Consider the following 18,765-nt stretch of genomic DNA (forward strand, 5'->3'; position numbering starts at 1 on the left):
AGCAAACGAAATTTCAGTTATTTCCGTACTGAAAGATAACAACTAAACAAGCAATTTGACAAGAAGTAGCATAAAATAAGATTTAGATCTGTTTGACCAGATGAAAAGCGTTTGACTTGAGGTCATCATATGCTGATATGACCACTTGCTCAGTGATTTCTAACTGCAAACCCTTTAAAGTGTGTTCCTGCAAGAAATGATTACAGGAATGAATTCAAAATCTTCTAAGTTATAGAGGTATTTCATATTTTTCAGGAGGTCACTGGTATCAAGGTTTGCATGTGTAAGATGTGATAGGGTGTTTTAGAGAAGGCTGACATTGTCTTTTGCCTAATAAGACTGGCTTTAAAAATGTTCAGTACTACAGTTCTTCATATGCTGTTCTGGTAGAATTACAGACCCCACCTCCCCAAGGACAGTCACTGGTCCAGAAACTGTTGCTAAGAGTGATCTTCCCAAAATGAAGAGGATGAAGTACCTTCTCTGACTGTGGAGACTGAGCTCAGCTATCAGCTCAGAAAGCAGCAGAGACAGTGAATGGATGTGAGAGTTGTGTGCTAACTGCTGTCATCATTGTGTGTTTTTCCTGTCTTTAAAATCTGCGTGGTGGCCTAATGGTTGAGGGCCCTCAGCTTTGTTCGTGTTTCCACACAGTGACCCTCAGCAGCCTGATGGATCCTCAGCAGCCACCCACCGCTTCCTGTCCCAGCTAACAATAGGCAGTTTGACTTTTCATCGCGCTTACCAAGCAAAACGTCCTGTCAGATTCAATTATTATTAATGTATTTCATTTAGCTGAAACACGCTGGGACCACACTTCAACGGGTGGAGATAAATATAGAAATGTACAGAAAGAAACATTGCACATTGTTTCAGTAGCCGGTGTAAAAAAAAACAAAAAAACAAAAAAGGGTCCTGTATCTATAATTGTCTATGTAAATATATACGGCATATTTCTGTTTGGATGATTTAGTGCAATGATAACGATATTGCAATGAAATATTGACAGCAATACAATTACCCGTAAAACAATTATTTTCCTTCATTGTATTATTGTTATTATTATTATTATTATTACTATTATTATTATTATTATTTTATTATTATTATTACCTTCAAATGTACGGTCTACTGCAGCTGCCTGCACTTGGGAATTTAATAGCCATTCACCCGGCATTAAAGATATTAAACAGCAACATTTTCTCTCTGGAAATTTTCTCTGAAATCTTGTCTGAGTATTTATGCTTTTCTTTCCTTCTTCTTTTTTGATAGTATTAGTTTTCCCCCTGTTTTTCTTTAAAAATAGGAAGAATTTCGTGATGCCTGCGGTCGTTGTGTGCATGTGGAGTGCGGCTCTGCTCTCCTGTCCAGGCATTTTCCTCAGGGGAGGCAGCCTGCGTCCGTCACGTGACTCGGCGTCCACCAATAGCAGCAGGGCAGCCGAACTTGGGCGATAATGGGAGCGCAGTAAAGCGCAGGCGGACTGAAGGAGTTTCACTCTGAGCTCCTCAATGGTCATCGTCACACATGTACTGACCCCTCTGGCTCCCGAAGCAGCCCGCTCATAGACATCATCTTCCATCCGGATTTGTATTGGCCCTCTTTTTTTATTTCGTTCCCCGCAGCTCATGCAAGGCTGCAGCCACACCTACATCCAAGTCTTAATTATCAGACAATCATCACTGACTGCCTGCTGTCTGCTGTTCACATGCTGGGAGACAAGGCTCACGGTAAGTCCCTGCACTTTTCTACATCCTCCTCTGTATTCACAGACCGTGATAAATAGGCCTAGGTTAAGGCTGTTTTTATTTCCTTGTTGTACCTGTCAAGAAACCACTTTTAACCTAATAGGATGTGGAAAACACAAATGTTTGGTTTGAACCTGCAGTGACCCTGCAGTGAGATCACAAATCTGCTCTTCACTACAACCCAATCCTAAAGAAGAATTGTCAGATGAACTATGTTCAGGCCAAAATCGGAGTAGAAATGTAGGTCTGTCGAAAAATGATTGCGACAAAAGTTGGAGTAATGAAAAGCAAAAACACAGAGAGAAAATATTTAATAATAATAATAATAATAATAATAATAATAACAATAATAATAATAATAATAATAATAATCATCATAATCATAAATTGCATAAGAGATTATTAGTCCAGTGACCATGCCTGCTTCCATGGAATCAGTTAATATCATAATATTGCTGCTAAAATAGAAATTAAAAAAAGAAAATGTGGTTATAATGGTTAATGTTTTAGGGTAATAATAATAATACTAATAATAATAATAATAATGATAATAATAATAATCTTTTATCCTCCAATAGTTCCGTGAGACCCTTAGTAGCGCTCGTGCCCTCTGGAGTAGCTGAGCGGGCGCGTGAAGCCTGCGTCCTGCGGCCTCCTCATCTGCCGCCTTTACTCCCATCTCCTCTGTTTTCTCCTCTGTTTTTCACTTTATTAAATACAACTTTTTGTTCTGTCATGATGGCGTGCTGTCGGCTAGGTAACAAGTTTACATTTCAGATGGCAAACGTACAGTTTTAGGCGTGTGTTTGACCGCTGCTGTCCACGGGGAGCCGAACCAACCCGAGCTGAGCTTAGTTAACATAAGGATTAGCTATTGTAAGTTTTCTTTTTCATTACATGCATTATTCTATGTCAAACGTAACCGTTAAGCAATTCACTCATTTTATGTTCTCTAATAATTCAGTTGTAATTCGTTTTCCAGCTGTCAGGCAGATGTCTGTAGCTCAAACATCCACTTAAAGCTGCTCGAAGAGTCCAGAAATGCGGAGGACTGAGTGCAGGTTGAATTGTTTTTAGCCATATTTTAAAGAAGAATGTTTTATCCGCCACTAGTTTAAATAATTCAGGCATTATACAAGGGCAAGAAAACGAGGGGAAAGCATGAATATCTATACTTATTTTTAATCATAGTATCATTTCTACTTGATAGCTGTGCGTTTTCTACGAGGCTTTATCGGTGCAAATGGAAGGCTAAATAAGCTAACACATCTGACAAATGAATAAGGATTATTTTAAATGGTTTTTAGCATGCAGCCAAGACACAGAAGCATCTCCCAGAACACACAGTGACGAATGTCTTCATATTAAAACTACCCGACTTAGATTAACAGCCTGTTCAAGATGCATTATTATTTACTTTCTGAAATGTAACCTGTTTATAGATGTATTTATGTGATTAAATGAAATTGTAAAAAAAAATAAATCTTTATTTCCTTTGTTTATTTCTTTGTCAAATTTAAACATTTTGCTGAAAGCTGCGTAAGAATTACTCTCAATTATGAAACGTAATTTAATCTACAAAATAAATGAGATTAATATCCAAACTGAATCTATATATGTTTTTAAAAGTCCGTCTGCTGTGGTTATGCACAGATAAGCATTTGACTGGTTTACTTAAAATGTGTGGTGTGTGTGTTCCAGGTGTGACTTTGAAGGTTATGGAGTACACGTATGACGACGACCTGGAAGAGCTGTGTCCTGTGTGCGGAGACAAAGTGTCCGGATACCACTACGGCCTGCTCACCTGCGAGAGCTGCAAGGTGAGCCCGGCACTCCCTACTGCCTGCAGTCCCTCTGTCTACCCTCCTGATCTTAATCTGTCTCTATCTTTTATTTTCTCTTCAGCTTCTCTCTTATCCCTTTGTGTGATGTCGTCCTTTTAACCAGCGTTTAATTCGCTTACCATTCTGTACGTTTTTGTCATTTTTTATGTTCAACCTGTCAAAGCACTTTGTGCATGTTCTTTTTAAAGGTGCTATGCAAATAAAGTTATTATTATTATTATTGGTACTAGTTGTAGTATTATTACTTTATCATTATTATTATTATTATTGATTATCATGGCGACAGTGCGTTATTTATTTGATCTTTTTCACTAATAGAATTAGCTATTAAACTACTGATAATCTCTTCCTTTTGTCTGATATAATGAATTATGCCATCAAAACTGTTCAAAGTGAATTTCTGTCGGATTGATTGATTCAACACTGTGGCATTTAAAGAGATATGTAGTTGTTTTAAATGCATCGTACCTTTTTTTTAGCAAATAGAATTTGAAAAATGCATCGCTGCATTTTCTCAGCTTCTCGAAGACACGGCTTTTGATGTTAGTCCAATAATGCCCCAATATTAAAGCAATACAAGTGAAAACTGACAGCGCCACTTCTTCTTTTTTTATTTCGGGGGCGCATGTGTGCGTCTTTAAAAGTTAAATAGCATTTGGAATATTGCCATCCGCTGATTGTAATATACGGTCTGTACTAAGGGCTTCTTCAAGAGGACAGTGCAGAACAACAAGAGGTACACATGTGCAGAAAACCAGGAGTGTAAAATTGACAAGACCCAGAGGAAGAGATGTCCTTTCTGTCGCTTTCAAAAATGCCTCAACGTCGGGATGCGGCTAGAAGGTCAGTTTGCACACACCGCCCGCTGTTTGCCACGAAAATAATGATGATGATGATGATAAAAAAAAAAATGTTCGAATTACATTTATGGTATTAGTTTGAGAGCTAAAACTTTTTTTTTTTTTTTTTTTACATTATTAGCCGAAAAAAGTCGTAGCTGTTGTTTATTTTATGATACTGTAATACCAAAAATATAACTGTAGTTGTAACATTTATTTGTCTGTATTCATTTTTTAAATCATTTATCTTTTTTATATTATTTTATGAAATTTTAAATGTTTCTGAGTTGCGTGCTGGTGGCTGTCATGTTATTTCCGACACACATGGGATGGGATTAATTCCCAGACAGCAATGCAAAGGAAAGCACCTGCTTCCGTAGCAGAAAAAGGACACATTCTTGACTTGCTGATAAAAACCTCAGAGACTCCCCGGGGAAGAAGGAGTAGAGCTGCACAGACTCTGGGGAATCTTCTCAGCCCTAAAAAGGAAAGCAAAAATGACCAACATGACTGTTTTTGTTCTGTACAAATAGCTGAGGATATTTGCTAAAATGAGAGCTCAGATTTTACTCTCTGTTACAATCAGAAGCTATGCAATGAGGAAAACTCTGTAAAATCAGTGCTTCCTCTGTTAATGTGTTTTCGCCTCTTGTTTCTTATGTGACAGCGGTGCGTGCAGATCGCATGCGTGGGGGGAGGAATAAATTTGGCCCCATGTACAAGAGAGACAGGGCCTTGAAGCAGCAGAAGAAGGCTTTGATACGATCCAATGGGTTCAAGCTGGAGAGTGCAGCCCCTCCACCAGCCTCCCCTTTGCAGACTGACTACAGCTTCACTGGCACCCTTCACACGCTGCCCACCATCTCAAAAAGCTTGCTCCCCTCCACTCCGAGTTCGATCACCCCCACAGACTACGAGGCCAACCTCTATGGACCCCCATCCCTGGGCATGGCCATGCAGTCTCACGTGCCCCTCACCACCCAGTACCAGTACACAGCCTTTTCTGGCAGGGCGATCAAAGCAGAGTGCCCCGACTACACCAGCTCTCCTGAGCCTTTGACAGGATACCCTTACCCAGAAATGTATCCCTCAGCCTCACCACAACCACCCAGCTTACCGCCGCTGGTGCTAGAGCTGTTGCGCTGTGATCCAGATGAACTGGTGGTGCAGAATAAGATCGTTACTCATCTGCAGCAGGAGCAGAGCGGCCGGGGCCGACTGGACAAGCCCAGTACCTTCAGCCTCATGTGTCGCATGGCCGACCAGACTCTGTTCTCCATAGTCGAGTGGGCTCGGAGCTGCATCTTCTTCAAAGAACTGAGGGTGAGTACCTCGCTCTCTGTGGTGTGTTGGCCTACACACGTTTCCAAATGGTGGAGAATTTGATTGTAATTGTAAAACTCATCAAACCGATCCATTCAGGCTTCATGCCTCTTACTCTGATTTATAAATACTCTACACAACAGCTTTGTTTTTTGTCCTTTAACCTGACAGTAATATTTTTAGGACTTTTTGGTGATATTAGATTTAATGCCACCAAAATGCCCAAAAAATAAATTCTCCTCTTGTAAAATATGATTGGAATTGGTGCCAAAACACGTATCTTTACTCTCACGTTAGAAATAATTATCCATTTAATACAGACGGATAAAGTGTTGCTTGAGAAGATGAGGGTTAACTTCAGCTGAACTGTGGCTCTACACTGATTGTACAATAATCTGTTACCCTTTGACAGCACTATTTGTCCGTTTGTTTAATTCATGTAATATTTTATTTAACTTTTTGAATTCCACATTAATTTTCCTGGCCACCAACAAGCAAGAAAACCATCAAATAAACAAATAAGAAGCCTTGATAGATCCAACAGCAAGACAGTGCATGCTTAATGCAACTTTGTGAATTTCAAAGGTTGTAGAAAGACAGTTATGTGTCAATGGTAAAAGCTGATTTTTACTATTATGCAATTAAAAGTTCATCATGCTAATACTTTAAAGCTTTTTACAAGGACATGTTATCCTATCCTTCCTTTATTCCACTTTTTCTGCTTATTTTTCTAAAAAATGTTAATAGCACTAAAAATAACAAGAGCATAGTTACTTAACCTTTTCTTTGCTGAAAAGGAATAAGAGAAGATTTTCTTTTTCTTTTGATGAAGTGGCTTGTTTTAGGTCTGTATCAATACAGTTCAAATGTTTCTCTGCCCGTTCAAGGAGAACAAATATATGAATGCATGTGGATTTTATGAAGTTGACTCATATGTCTTCAACTGACTCACAAATTCCACTCAGGAACAGTTGGTGACAGCTTTTAATAAGTTCTGAAAATCACCTTGTGGAGACTGCAAACTTTTTTAAAAGCAGTTAATACCAGTTTTTATATTTGGTTTTCTTCATTTGTCAAATGTTCCGTTAATGTTTACAGTGAGGCTTACTTAACTTGTGTTAAATCATGGAAATGACTAGAAAATAGCAGAAAAAAAGTTTACTTGATGTGATGCTTATAATCTCTACTGTTTAAAATATGCATAGAATAGTGATCATTTACTTCAGTGACTTTTCTCTGGAGGTAAAGAAGCAACAGATATTCACCTCTGTAAAACTCCTGTCACATATTCCATTGTGCTGCATCAAAATCACTGCATCTTCACTGTGTTCAGTCATGTTTATTAGAATTGAACACAGGGACATGTTTGTACTGTGTGCCTCATTTTTCTTTATGACAACTGTTGATTAATTTACAGTTACAGAACGCTCAGCATACCTTAATGTCTTTGCTCTGAAAAGACTAAAAAAGTTGCACTCGCTAATGAGGAGTCTTCTAAGTAATGTGATGACATACTTCCTGCTTTTAAAGGGTAATTATTCCTGACGAGTGTTCTCTGTGCTGAATAGTAGCTGATCAGACTACACACACACACACACACACACACACACACACACACACACACACACACACACACACACACACACACACACACACACACACACACACACACTCACACACACACACACACACACACAAACACCCCAGAGGATAATGATTGGACATATACATCTGTGTCCGAATCCATCGTCTCCAATGCTTTGTCTTTGTGAACTGTAACAGAAGATCACAGTCAAATTGAAATCAATACAGAGGTTGTGGTTGTCTGTACTGGTGCTGACAGTATGTGTGAATACACCTACTGTTTGAAGTGAAAATGGACAAATAAAATGTTTTCCTGATAAGTCAGGCTGATAACACAACAATGAAGAAAATATTACCTTCGTATGTGAGCCATGATATGATGATGTGATGATTAACAGACATCTGTCAACAAGCCATGGTCAAACTCATTCAACCAATTAAACAGTTTACCAAGCAACAAAAGACTGATTCTGGCCTTGGTGAGGTTTGGTGAGATTCCTTGGTGTCTTTCCATCAACTGTATTTTATGTACTCAGATACAGTCATAGCAGTTCTGCTTTTTCCCGCTTCACACACGGTCACTTGCTGATACTTTGACCTGTGATTGCTTACGCATCAATATTTCAAATTCCTTCATGTGAAAAGTTTTGGCTGGTGGCTTCATGTTTGGATTCAGTGCTTAGACCAAAACAGCAACAGTGTGAATAAAGTCAAGCAGATGTGTCTGTACAAACTATCAGCGCTATACTAACATACTTCAGGCCTATTTCATGCCTTCATTAAGGCGTTGCTTCATCCAATACAAAAAATAAGACTTAGAATCACTGGTGAATTCTAGCATTTCATAGCATTTTGTTGAATGAACAGAACTCTGACCTTATTTCACAGTGCTGGTTTGATATTTCACGGTGCTTCCAGTGTTTGAGTGACGAAAATGATCATTTAATTCTTGGTTTCCGAGAACATTCAAAAGGATGAATCTTTTTTGTTGTTACTTTTGTACCTTTCTTGTCTCAGAAACAAAGATCACATTGTGGTGATGACGAGATTTATTGCATCTTCTCACACTAACACAACAAGGTATCTTTATCGTGCCTGTGTTAGACAATTACTGATACAGGAGAGAGGCACAGAGGCTGCCATCTTTCATTTTCAACAAATTGGCAAATCAAGACATACAGTAAATTGTAGGAACACATTGTGATTGAATAAATACAGATTCTTCGTCTACATAAAAGTGGATAAAGAATCTGTATCCAAAATATGCTTTCTAGATTTACTGTAGTGATTTTGCATTTTGTCTGAAACAGCTACTGCATCCCATGGCGTCTGTAGTCATCTGAGAAACACCCATGTACAAGAATGATGCACAGTACACATAGGATAGCACAAGAATGATTTAAAATAAGATGTCTTTGTTTTCTAGTCACTACACTGCAGAAGTATTGCTGAATTTCAGTGCTGCAATGTGTGAATTCCTGATATGCAGTGTGCTAGAACAACCATTTCTCCGGAAAATGATGCTAATGCTCTACCATAGTGCACACGTTTCACACTAGAGATCACATGCTATACCTGCTATACACTACTCAGACAATAAAGGCAAAAAATGTTGTAAAAACACTGGAATAATGTTAAATCTCAATATGGTAAATGCATTCTGTGTTTTTGAGATGAAGAAATTATTGCTCCTTTCTTATTCTGTTGCAGAAAATGTGGCTGGATAGACAGCACAAAAGCAAACTGATGATTCAGCCAACAGCATAAATTTACTTACAGCCCAATGTAAGCTTTTGAAACTGCTGTTCTAGACTGACTAAATGAGGCTTCATCATACTTTCTGAGTTATTTGTTGCACTTTATGGCAAAAATGAAATGTCTCTTTGTGAGAATTAACAACAGTAGCCAATATTTCGATTGTGGTCTTTCTAGATATTACAACTTTAATGTATTTTTCTATGTGAATAAATGACTTGTAGCGTGAAATGAATCCCCTGACAGGAAGGTGTCGGCAGATTGTATCAGCATGCAAATTGTATCAGCATGCAAATTGTGATAAAGGCAACACCACTGCTTCTCAGCGTTCTCATCTCTTTTGTTCTGCTGTTACAGTTGCTCCACTACCAAATCCTAACTCCACTACTAGCAGAACTGTGCAGCCTTGTTTCACCTCCTCAGAGCCTCCTCTTATACATATATTTTCTTTACATGCGTTTCCATTGACAGTCAGAACATTTCTGTACACTGTGGACAGTCAGCATGGACAGTGAGAACAAAGCTGTGCTAAGAAAGCCTCTCAGTGAAAGAGCTGTTTCCCTGGACTGGATAATTACATTCCATGCAGATGATAACGGGGGAATGTCAACTCTCCACTGCAGCTCTGCTCTGGGCTTGCCTACATTGTTATTAATTTGTCTGCAGAATGGAAGCTATTGATTGCTGCATTTCTCCAGAGGTGGCCTTTGTCATATGTTGTCTATGACTTTCCTAACTGTTGAACATGGAAGATATTGCTGAGGTGCACATGACGAACATTGCAAACACTGGAGATGAACAGTTTTAGAGTAACACATATTTGGAGGATTTTGCTTGATTTAATAGATCGATTCTAAATCTAGCAAACTACAGACACATTTGAAAATATGGATCAGAATGAAGTATTTTTAATAGACCAAAGGTAAAACTTACTGAATATTATACTACAGATGCAGATAGGGTGAAGGTAAGCTGTTTTTTGATTGGGCATCACTTTTGCACACACTGAGCCTTGACAGGTTTCTTGTTGGTTGCAGCACAGGTTAAATTTGCTCTGAGCCATCTCTGTGTTGGCTTGTTTGTCTGCAGTTTGTCCCTGTAGCTGTCAGAGAGTGTGCTGTATGATTGTGTGTTAGTTATGAACAGCTTACATGGGACTGGTTTTAGTTACACCAAAAAAGCTGAGCAGGATGTCTCTGTTCTCACAGGTGTTACCAGATGATGACTTGTTGGTTGTTTTTTTGTTTTCAAATCTGCAGACATTTCTTCTATGAATGTGACCAAAGCACTGATCTCTCTGCACTGATTTCTGACACTCTGAGCATTATTGCAGCACACTTTATTTTCCATAGTTTAACAATTGCAATGACACTCTCTGCAGTTTATCTAAAAATACAAGAACTGAGTGGACTGGAAATCAAAACGAGTGTATGAAGATACCCGAGTGTGTTTTCCATGTTTAAAATGGATTTTGTGACGTAATGGTGGACTTTGAAGCCTTTAATATGGTTGATGAAGATGGAACGTTAAATTTGTGGATGGAACATGGATGTAGTGTTAAAAGCTGCTGTTAGGTTTTCTGGTTTTAAAGGACAACATGGAATGAACACATACTTGTGAACATTAGCAGCCTAAAACAAACATAAACTTTATATTTTAGTATTCTCTATTTTTTAAATCAATATTTTATCAGCATTATTGCCTAAACAATTCAACATATACAGTCTTTTCTGTCAAATTTTTGACATCCAAGACTCTGGAAGTGCTTCTTCTGCTGGTTAGGAGACAACACATACAGTTTGCTGGCATTTTATTTCTCAAAATGCAGCTCTCACAGATAAAACCTGACATTTGACAGCTATACAACCTGATGTATGAGTTTCAATCCAATTCTAAACTGGATTGAAACCTAAAATGGACAGACAGAAACATCCATGTGGGGGATAAAATACAACTCTTCTCACCACATTCAGCATGTTTGAGGATTTTTTTTCTGAGCAATTTTTTGGCTGCAGCTGAGTGTCCAACTCCTCTTGGAGAGGAAGCACAGGAGGTCACCGAGACCTCTTGCTTCCTTAACCCCTTCCTTTATCAGTGCAGCTCAGACCCCCACCGCTGCACCAGTCCAGATGAGTGTGTGGCCAGCAAAATTGGACCCTCTCCTCTACAAGTGATATATAGTTTCTTTCAGATGAACAGTAATTCTGTCAGCTCCATGTCAGACGAATGTGTTTCCGGGCCTATTAGCAGCTGTGGCTGCAGAATTACTGACCGCCGTGTCCTTCAGTTTACAGACAATATTGCAACAAGAAGGGGGGGGGGGACTCAATCTGAAAACACACACATGCACATCCCCGAGAGCAGAGCAGATGTGACTGGGAACGGTGGGGGTGCTACGGAACGGTGAACAGGTTGAAAGGGTCTCAAGTGATGCTCATAAATACATGACACAGGACAACATGGGGAGAGCCCAAACACCAAAAGACATCTGAGCAGACACAAATAACCATCTTTATATACTTACGGTCACTTCAGTGCTTCATTCATCTGTTTTGAACACACACACACACACACACACACACACACACACACACACACACACACACACACACACACACACACACACACACACAACTCAATTTTAAAAAAGTACAACAGAAAGGCCAACTAATGTCAGTAAGGTTCAGTTTTAAACAGCAATGAGAAAGGAAAGCACAGAACACACACACAGATGAACAGACTGAACCACAAACTGTTGTCTTGCTTTAAGTTAACATCACCTTCTGTCTTTCTCATGCCTGTCTGCCTGTGTTTCCTGAAGGTGGGAGATCAAATGAAGCTGCTCCATAACTGCTGGTCTGAACTTCTGGTCCTGGATCACATTTTCAGACAGGTGCAACATGGAAAGGAAGACAGTATCCTGCTGGTGACTGGCCAGGAGGTAACAACTCCCCTGCACAGCTTCCCATCAGCACAGTGCAGTCAGCTTCATTCACTCACACTCTTCTGCACTTTTCAACGTGCTTGAAAAGGGGCTCTTTCCAAACCTCATGAACATTGTGATTGCTTGGTCTATCAAAAGAAGTTAAGAACTAAACTCTAAACCAAACCGATGAGGGATTTTGGAATTGTCCCCCCCCCCCCCTTTTTGCTAATTTACATATTTAGGTGAGGTGGGGATGGGGACTGGAACCATTTTTGTCCTTTGCTATCCTAGCAGGTCATACAGAAGTCATATGAGTCATATTTGGAACTGTTAGGAAACAGTATAAGGCTTGGTTTAAAAAAAATCTTTTAAAAGGTATTGCAATTGATTTAGCAAAACTATATGTGATTCCCCACATAATTCATTAATTTGTCATTTATCACAGCAAGAATTTGAATTCAAGACACTTTCACTTGCTTTGTGTTTGTGATGTATAATTCTGAAAAAGTATACATTTTGTCTTTTAAATTAAGTTTAACATTATTACCACAACAAAAATAAAACACACATGTATCATTTATGTACACAATAAGCAATAATAAGCCTAACACTGAATCTTGGGGAACTGCTTTAATGATGAAATGAGACAATAGACTGAAACCAAAAACACACAAAGAAACAAAACACCATAGTTTGAGTTTCAAAGGGCTCCACTTGAGAGGGTTGTAGGAAATAATGAGTCATCTTTGGTTGCAGGTGGAGCTGTCATCCATCTTGTCCCAGGCTGAGGTGACTCTGTCCAGTTTGGTCCAGAGAGGTCAGGAGCTGGCAGCGAGGCTGAGGGCTCTGCAGGTTGACCGCAGAGAGATTGCCTGTCTGAAATTCCTTCTCCTGTTCAACCCCAGTGAGTCAGCATTATGTTTGTGCTTTATTATTGCAATAAGCTAGCCTAGCCGCGTTAGACCCATGCTCTGAAGACGCAAGGGTCTAGGGCCACTCGACAGGGAGGGAGGCGGGCTAAAAGGTTGTCGATCAAATCACTCTGCAGAAATTGGGTAGGTATACAACCAATCAGCGCAACGAATAGGCTCCTAGAACGCCGGAAATCAGAGGATGCGGGAGTTCGGTGAAGCCTTATTTATACAGTCAATGGGTGAAGCGCAAGTATATTACAGACATGTTAACAGAAAGATTATTCAGAGTCGGTGTTAATGGAGCTCAACGACTGTTGTCGTTTTTGTTGTCGACCCTGGCAGAAAATTAAATTCGTTGCCGTGGGTTGTCTAGCGCGGCTAGGCTAGTTGTTTCCGGTTGTTTCTGTCAGAATCGTCGCGCCTCTGTTGTCACTTCGTTACGCCCGCCTTCTGACTCTACACTTCATGGTGATTGGTCCGGCCAGTTTTAGGAGAATCCAACCTCGAGCCTTATGGAGGGTAACTAGACCCACCCTGGCAGAGAATTAAATTTGTTGCCGTTGGTTGTCTAGCGCGGCTAGGCTAGCAATGAGGTGAAGTGTTGAATGAAAACAAAAGAATAAAAAATAAGCATTATCAATCAAAAATTATATTTTAAGAAAAAAGCCATCACTTATTGTGATGTGCTCATATCAGGTTTGTCAGACTAAAACAGCTAGAAGAAGAAAAAGAGTTCCATATATTTCAAATGCAAAGTCTCCCATTCAGAATAGTAGTATTTTAAATAAAGCAACAGTGGCCCTTGGTTGACCTTAGCTCATGTGTATAGCCTGTAGATTATGTATTTTCAGAAGAATAACTCATAAATCAATCACTCAATTCGGTGTGGTTGCATGGCCATACTGATGTTGTCTTTTCTCAGAATTTGAATAGCTACACTGACATCGTAATGAAAAAATGCCACAATTGTCGATAATCTGCCGTGCCTATTTATCTATAAGATTACAAGTGTTTTCCAGACTGGCCCTTTTCCCTCCAATAAATTCACTTAATTAAATTCCCAGGGTTTACAAAAACCAATATTAACAAAGACATCCCCCTCCATTGTCCACTAATGGCATTTAAAAGAAGCGTAATGGAAAGGTCTATCATTTCATAGTAAGACCGACATTCATGTAGCGGCTTGTGCAGATGGAGAGAGCATAGATGCGGCTTGCCCAGATTCCCAAGTGTTTGCTGTTTGGCGCTGGCAAAGCAATGAACAAAGAGCTTTTGAACAGAGAGAGCACTTGTCATAGGCAGAAAATATTTGCTGTCTTTGCCAGTGGCTTCTTTGCAAGCGCTCTTGCTCCCCCTCATCTTCAGAGTCAGGTTTGTCAGGGGTAATTTAATTGCCCTTAAGCAATTTGAAAAGATGATTCAAAACATTGATTCAAAACATTTAATTACTGTGTGAATGGATTCTCCAAGATGGGCTCAGCTGATGCTGAATGCCAGTCCACCGGAGGGCTTGGCTATTGTCTCACATGCACGCACACGCACACACACACACACACACACACACACACACACACACACACACACACACACACACACACACACACACACACACACACACACACACACACACACACAGCATACAGTATATGGAGCTCTGTAGGTAACATTTATCATTTATACCATAAAGGAGTGATGTATGGATTTTTAGCACCTTCATGCTGATTAATTTCTTCCAACATTTTGAAATACAATTTTAATTTTAATTTATATTAGATAAAAATAATGGCCTACTGACCAAACTTTTCTTCAATAAAAATATCCTCATTTTTAAACTAAATGTTATCTTTGAGCAGCTTGAGAACAACCTTTTATCAAAGTGTAAATTTAAAAAAATAAATCAAACAGCAAAGTCTGATCTCACATTAAGGTCCATGTGCAAATTGTCTCCTGGTGCATCTGATGGTCCTGTCTGGTGCATGGATTTTGTTCAGAACACGGAAATGGTTAGTTGTCATAATTGGACCAAAGTATAACACTCAAAATGTTCTGAAAAATTACGACAAAACCAACAGTGGAATTTAAACAATGTTTGGATGCTCCCTCACTGGCCACTCCCTGAACTCTACCAGCAGATTCCTATTTGCCCTCATTATGTCATGACCTATGTTCCTCCTCTGTGTCTGTGTGCAGATGTAAAGCTGCTAGAGAACCAGGCCTTTGTGGAGGGCGTCCAGGAGCAGGTGAATGGTGCTCTGCTGGAGTACACCCTGTCCACCTACCCTCAGTTCCAGGAGAAGTTCAGCCAGCTGGTGGTGCGACTGCCAGAACTGCGATCCCTCAGCACGCAGGCCGAAGACTACCTGTGCTACATGCATCTGAGTGGGGAGGTGCCGTGCAACAACCTGCTGATCGAGATGCTGCATGCTAAGAGAGCGTGTGTGTGAGGGACGCACACAGGATGCTCCGCCGCCATGTGTTGATTGTCTAGGTGAGACTATGTGTGTGGAAGTGAAAGTGTGAGTGAGATGGAAAATTCAAATGAAGATAGACAGTTTCTCGCTGGGCTGTCTCTGTGTGGGCTTTGTTAGAGTTTGGAATTATTCAACTCAGTCCGTACTCAAGGTGGTTTTGAGATGTTGAATGTCAGTGTTTTCATATTCTGCAAAACTACATCAATGTGACCTTTATAAACTGGATTTTCTACCCTGTTTTCAAACATCTAAAACTCGATTTGCCTGTACATTACATTATGTCTTTTTTGACCAAATATAACATGAATCCAAAATCCCAGGCAAGATTTTCTACATTTCAGAGCTGCCCAGCAAATATTTTGACTCCAGCCTGCACCAGTGTTGAACAGCCATTTAAACATGGCGTCCTGATGAATGTCATTTGTAACTACTTGCTTCATTTTGTACCATTCATACCTAAATATCTGTGCGGTATCACTACAAAACAGTTACCAATGTCACTTTGACACAATTTCCAGTGTGAACTCAGTGCTGGGGGGGCCTGATGGTGGCGTCACATCACAGAATGGGACTATCTGCTGGCTGGGCCACTGTGCACTTTTTAAAACACATTTTGTAGCCTCTTTTCAGATTCAGATTTTAGAATTAAAATGAGCCATTTTTGATCCAAGAGTGAATTGCAACAATGACCCTAGATTATTAATAACATTACTATTATTATTTTTGGATGAGAACACAACTCACTGTGGTCTTGTCAGACCAGACTAGCACTGCTCGTATCACAGCACTTCTTTCTGTGTCCAGCCCTGCAGAAAACCGAAATGTGAAAGCTTTATGAGGTTCAGTGAATTTTTTTAATAATCTATTTAAATGTTAATATATTGATATATCAAAGCCAGAATTGTTAAGAAAAACACACTTTTATGCAGTTGTTCTTTAACGCTTTTTAAACCAAGAAAGTAAACAATGAGAAAGAGAAAAACTGTTCACAGCAACGCTTTGTGGGTGAAAAATTAGAAAGGAATCCAGACACATCAGTGCAGTGTAAATGGTAAGGGACACATTTTTCTTTTTTGAAGTAAACATGTGCAAAGCAAAAAGAAGCATTTGCAATGTTTGTCCTTCAGTTTTCACTGAGTTTGTGACACACGCAGGCAGAAGGAGCCCACATTTGGTTTCAAAATTTATTTATTAATTGATGTTATTTTTTTTTAAAGTGGACTGTTCAAGAATATAATGGACCTTCATAAATGATGGTGGCATGTGCACAAACACATTTGTGTCACTTTTCATCTCACTGTGCTGTATGTGGACTGGAGATCGACACTGAAATGAATGAACTCACATTATTTCTTGACAATATAAAAGGACACCAAAAATGACAAAGTATGAGCTTGTTTCTCAGTACCTTATCACATTCTCAGCCAGGCCTGTTGCTAAAGATTGGAGAGATAAATCTGCATGCAATTCATTTTCATCCTTTAGTTTTAAACTTAACCAGCTGCATACTGTGTCTGTGAGGGCTGTTTTCATCAGTAGATTAGTCCATGTTTGGTGCCCTAGTCACTATTTATGGCAGCATTAACATGCACTGTTAAGCCAGTTTGCCCGTTAATGACGCTGCTTGTCTGAATGCTTTTTGTCCTGAGTTTGGGCTATTGAAAGTGATAATGTTACAGATAGTTCAGGAGATTAAGTCTCTGTTGACTTTCTTACTATTCAACCAACGTCACAGTATTCTCCTAACTTTGCTGAGTGCTGTGAGCTGCCTAAACACAACCATGAAGACAGGAATCGTGTTCGAATTGCCACAAGCAAATATTTAGGCAAAACAAATGAAATATATTGATTGTTTTGCACATATTTTGTGATTTTGCAAATAATTTATTAAAAATACAGTTTCTTTGGAAATGTATGCTGCAAATCAGTAGCATGACATCCAGCAGAAGTTAAATGTTGTTACCAAACACACTGTTATCTTAAATTCTGTTTGGAAGATGAAATTCTGTTTTTAGTGTTTCCCAATCAATCAGTGATGAATTCATCCAACACAGCAGTCGGTGGCCTAAAGCAGTCTGTATAGTTGACTGAACTTCCTCCACAGTTGTTGCTTTGTGGACATTTTTCTGTTGCTGTTTTTCACAGATGTCGTTACGCAGCTAGCGTGCTATGAGGGACGACGTTTGGTCAACAGACCAGCAGAATAGGGAACAATGAGCACAATACCAGTCTTTTTGGGATCACTTTATGAATGAGAGATGGGTGTAAAGATTCAGAGGTAGGTGGGACTGTAGCTAGATTATTATTACTTCATGAACAATTGAATAAATTAACAGGTTAGTGTTTAATCCAGAATTTAGTTCTGCAGGTATGACATTACGGCTCACTGTAACTCTGCACTGGTAGGAATGAGAAGTGAGTACATTTAAACAGATCAGACAGCCAGTGGACAATCATCAGGGCCATTCATCGTAACAGAAACCTGAAGTGTCGGTAAAGACGCTGCACTGTGGATCTGTAGCATCATCTATAACGCTCATGTGTTGAGTCCCTTACTGGTCTCCTTTTTTAATTTCTTGTTTTAAAAGAACATGATTCTCAGTGGTACAACACTGCCTCCATGACCGAGTTAAAACAGAGACACAGACATAGCAGTGTTTGTAAAATTGTGCAGCTCAACTTCTTCACTGTGGCCGTTTCAAATCATTCCTTGTTCGTCATTTCAAGGTGTCGTAGACAATCACTCCGCCTGCCTTAACTCAGTGTCTGCCTGAACACCCACACACACGCACACACGCACACACACACACACACACACACACACACACACACACACACACACACACACACACACACACACACACACACACACACACACACACACACACACACACCTTGGTTTTCCCATTGAAACAGCTGTGTGTTTTCACTCTGTACAGTATATTTATGTTGTGAAGTGAATATCTACTGCAAGATGAAGATACATTTCAACACAGAAAAGTTCTCTGCTTTATGTTGAGGTCAAATTGCTTCTGTTGTGGAACTGATTCTCTTAATATTGCTTTCTTTGTTTTTGTTCTTAGTTAACTCTTTTCTTTCTGTGAGTTGACAGTCTGTCCCGTCTTAAACTGAAGTACTTTTCTCCCGAAAGAGAGAGTGACTAAAACATTTTGTTTTCTTTAAATATACTTTATTGTAATAGCATCAAACCAATAAAATTCTGCGAAGTAAAGCTCCACTTTCGTGTCGGCTATTTGTGCACAGTGTTCATCAGCTGTCTCTGCCTTGTCTCACTGTAGAAACATTCACATATTCTAAATCATTAAACATTGTCTTAAGTCCTTGCAGGAATGCCTCTAAA

The 18,765-nt window shown here is 39.5% G+C and overlaps 1 protein-coding gene across 2 annotated transcripts; it reads left to right on the forward strand.

Moving 5' to 3' along the window:
* Window positions 1-1,456: 1,456 nt before the first annotated feature.
* On the forward strand, window positions 1,457-18,642 carry LOC110960194 (steroidogenic factor 1-like). Of its 2 annotated transcripts, XR_007942945.1 has the most exons (8): window positions 1,457-1,730; window positions 3,450-3,568; window positions 4,294-4,435; window positions 5,099-5,754; window positions 11,915-12,034; window positions 12,776-12,923; window positions 15,124-16,388; window positions 16,499-18,642. XR_007942945.1 is itself a non-coding variant. In XM_022207345.2 (7 exons), exons 1-7 carry the CDS (start codon window positions 1,709-1,711, stop codon window positions 15,375-15,377), a joined length of 1,461 nt encoding a protein of 486 aa, XP_022063037.1. In that variant the 5' UTR covers window positions 1,457-1,708; the 3' UTR covers window positions 15,378-18,642. The 2 variants fall into 2 exon arrangements, 1 of the variants encoding a protein (XP_022063037.1); XM_022207345.2 differs by having other exon boundaries at window positions 15,124-18,642.
* Window positions 18,643-18,765: the final 123 nt, after the last annotated feature.

The sequence above is a fragment of the Acanthochromis polyacanthus genome, chromosome 7 (assembly GCF_021347895.1).
Source record: "Acanthochromis polyacanthus isolate Apoly-LR-REF ecotype Palm Island chromosome 7, KAUST_Apoly_ChrSc, whole genome shotgun sequence".
Classification (NCBI taxonomy): domain Eukaryota; kingdom Metazoa; phylum Chordata; class Actinopteri; family Pomacentridae; genus Acanthochromis; species Acanthochromis polyacanthus.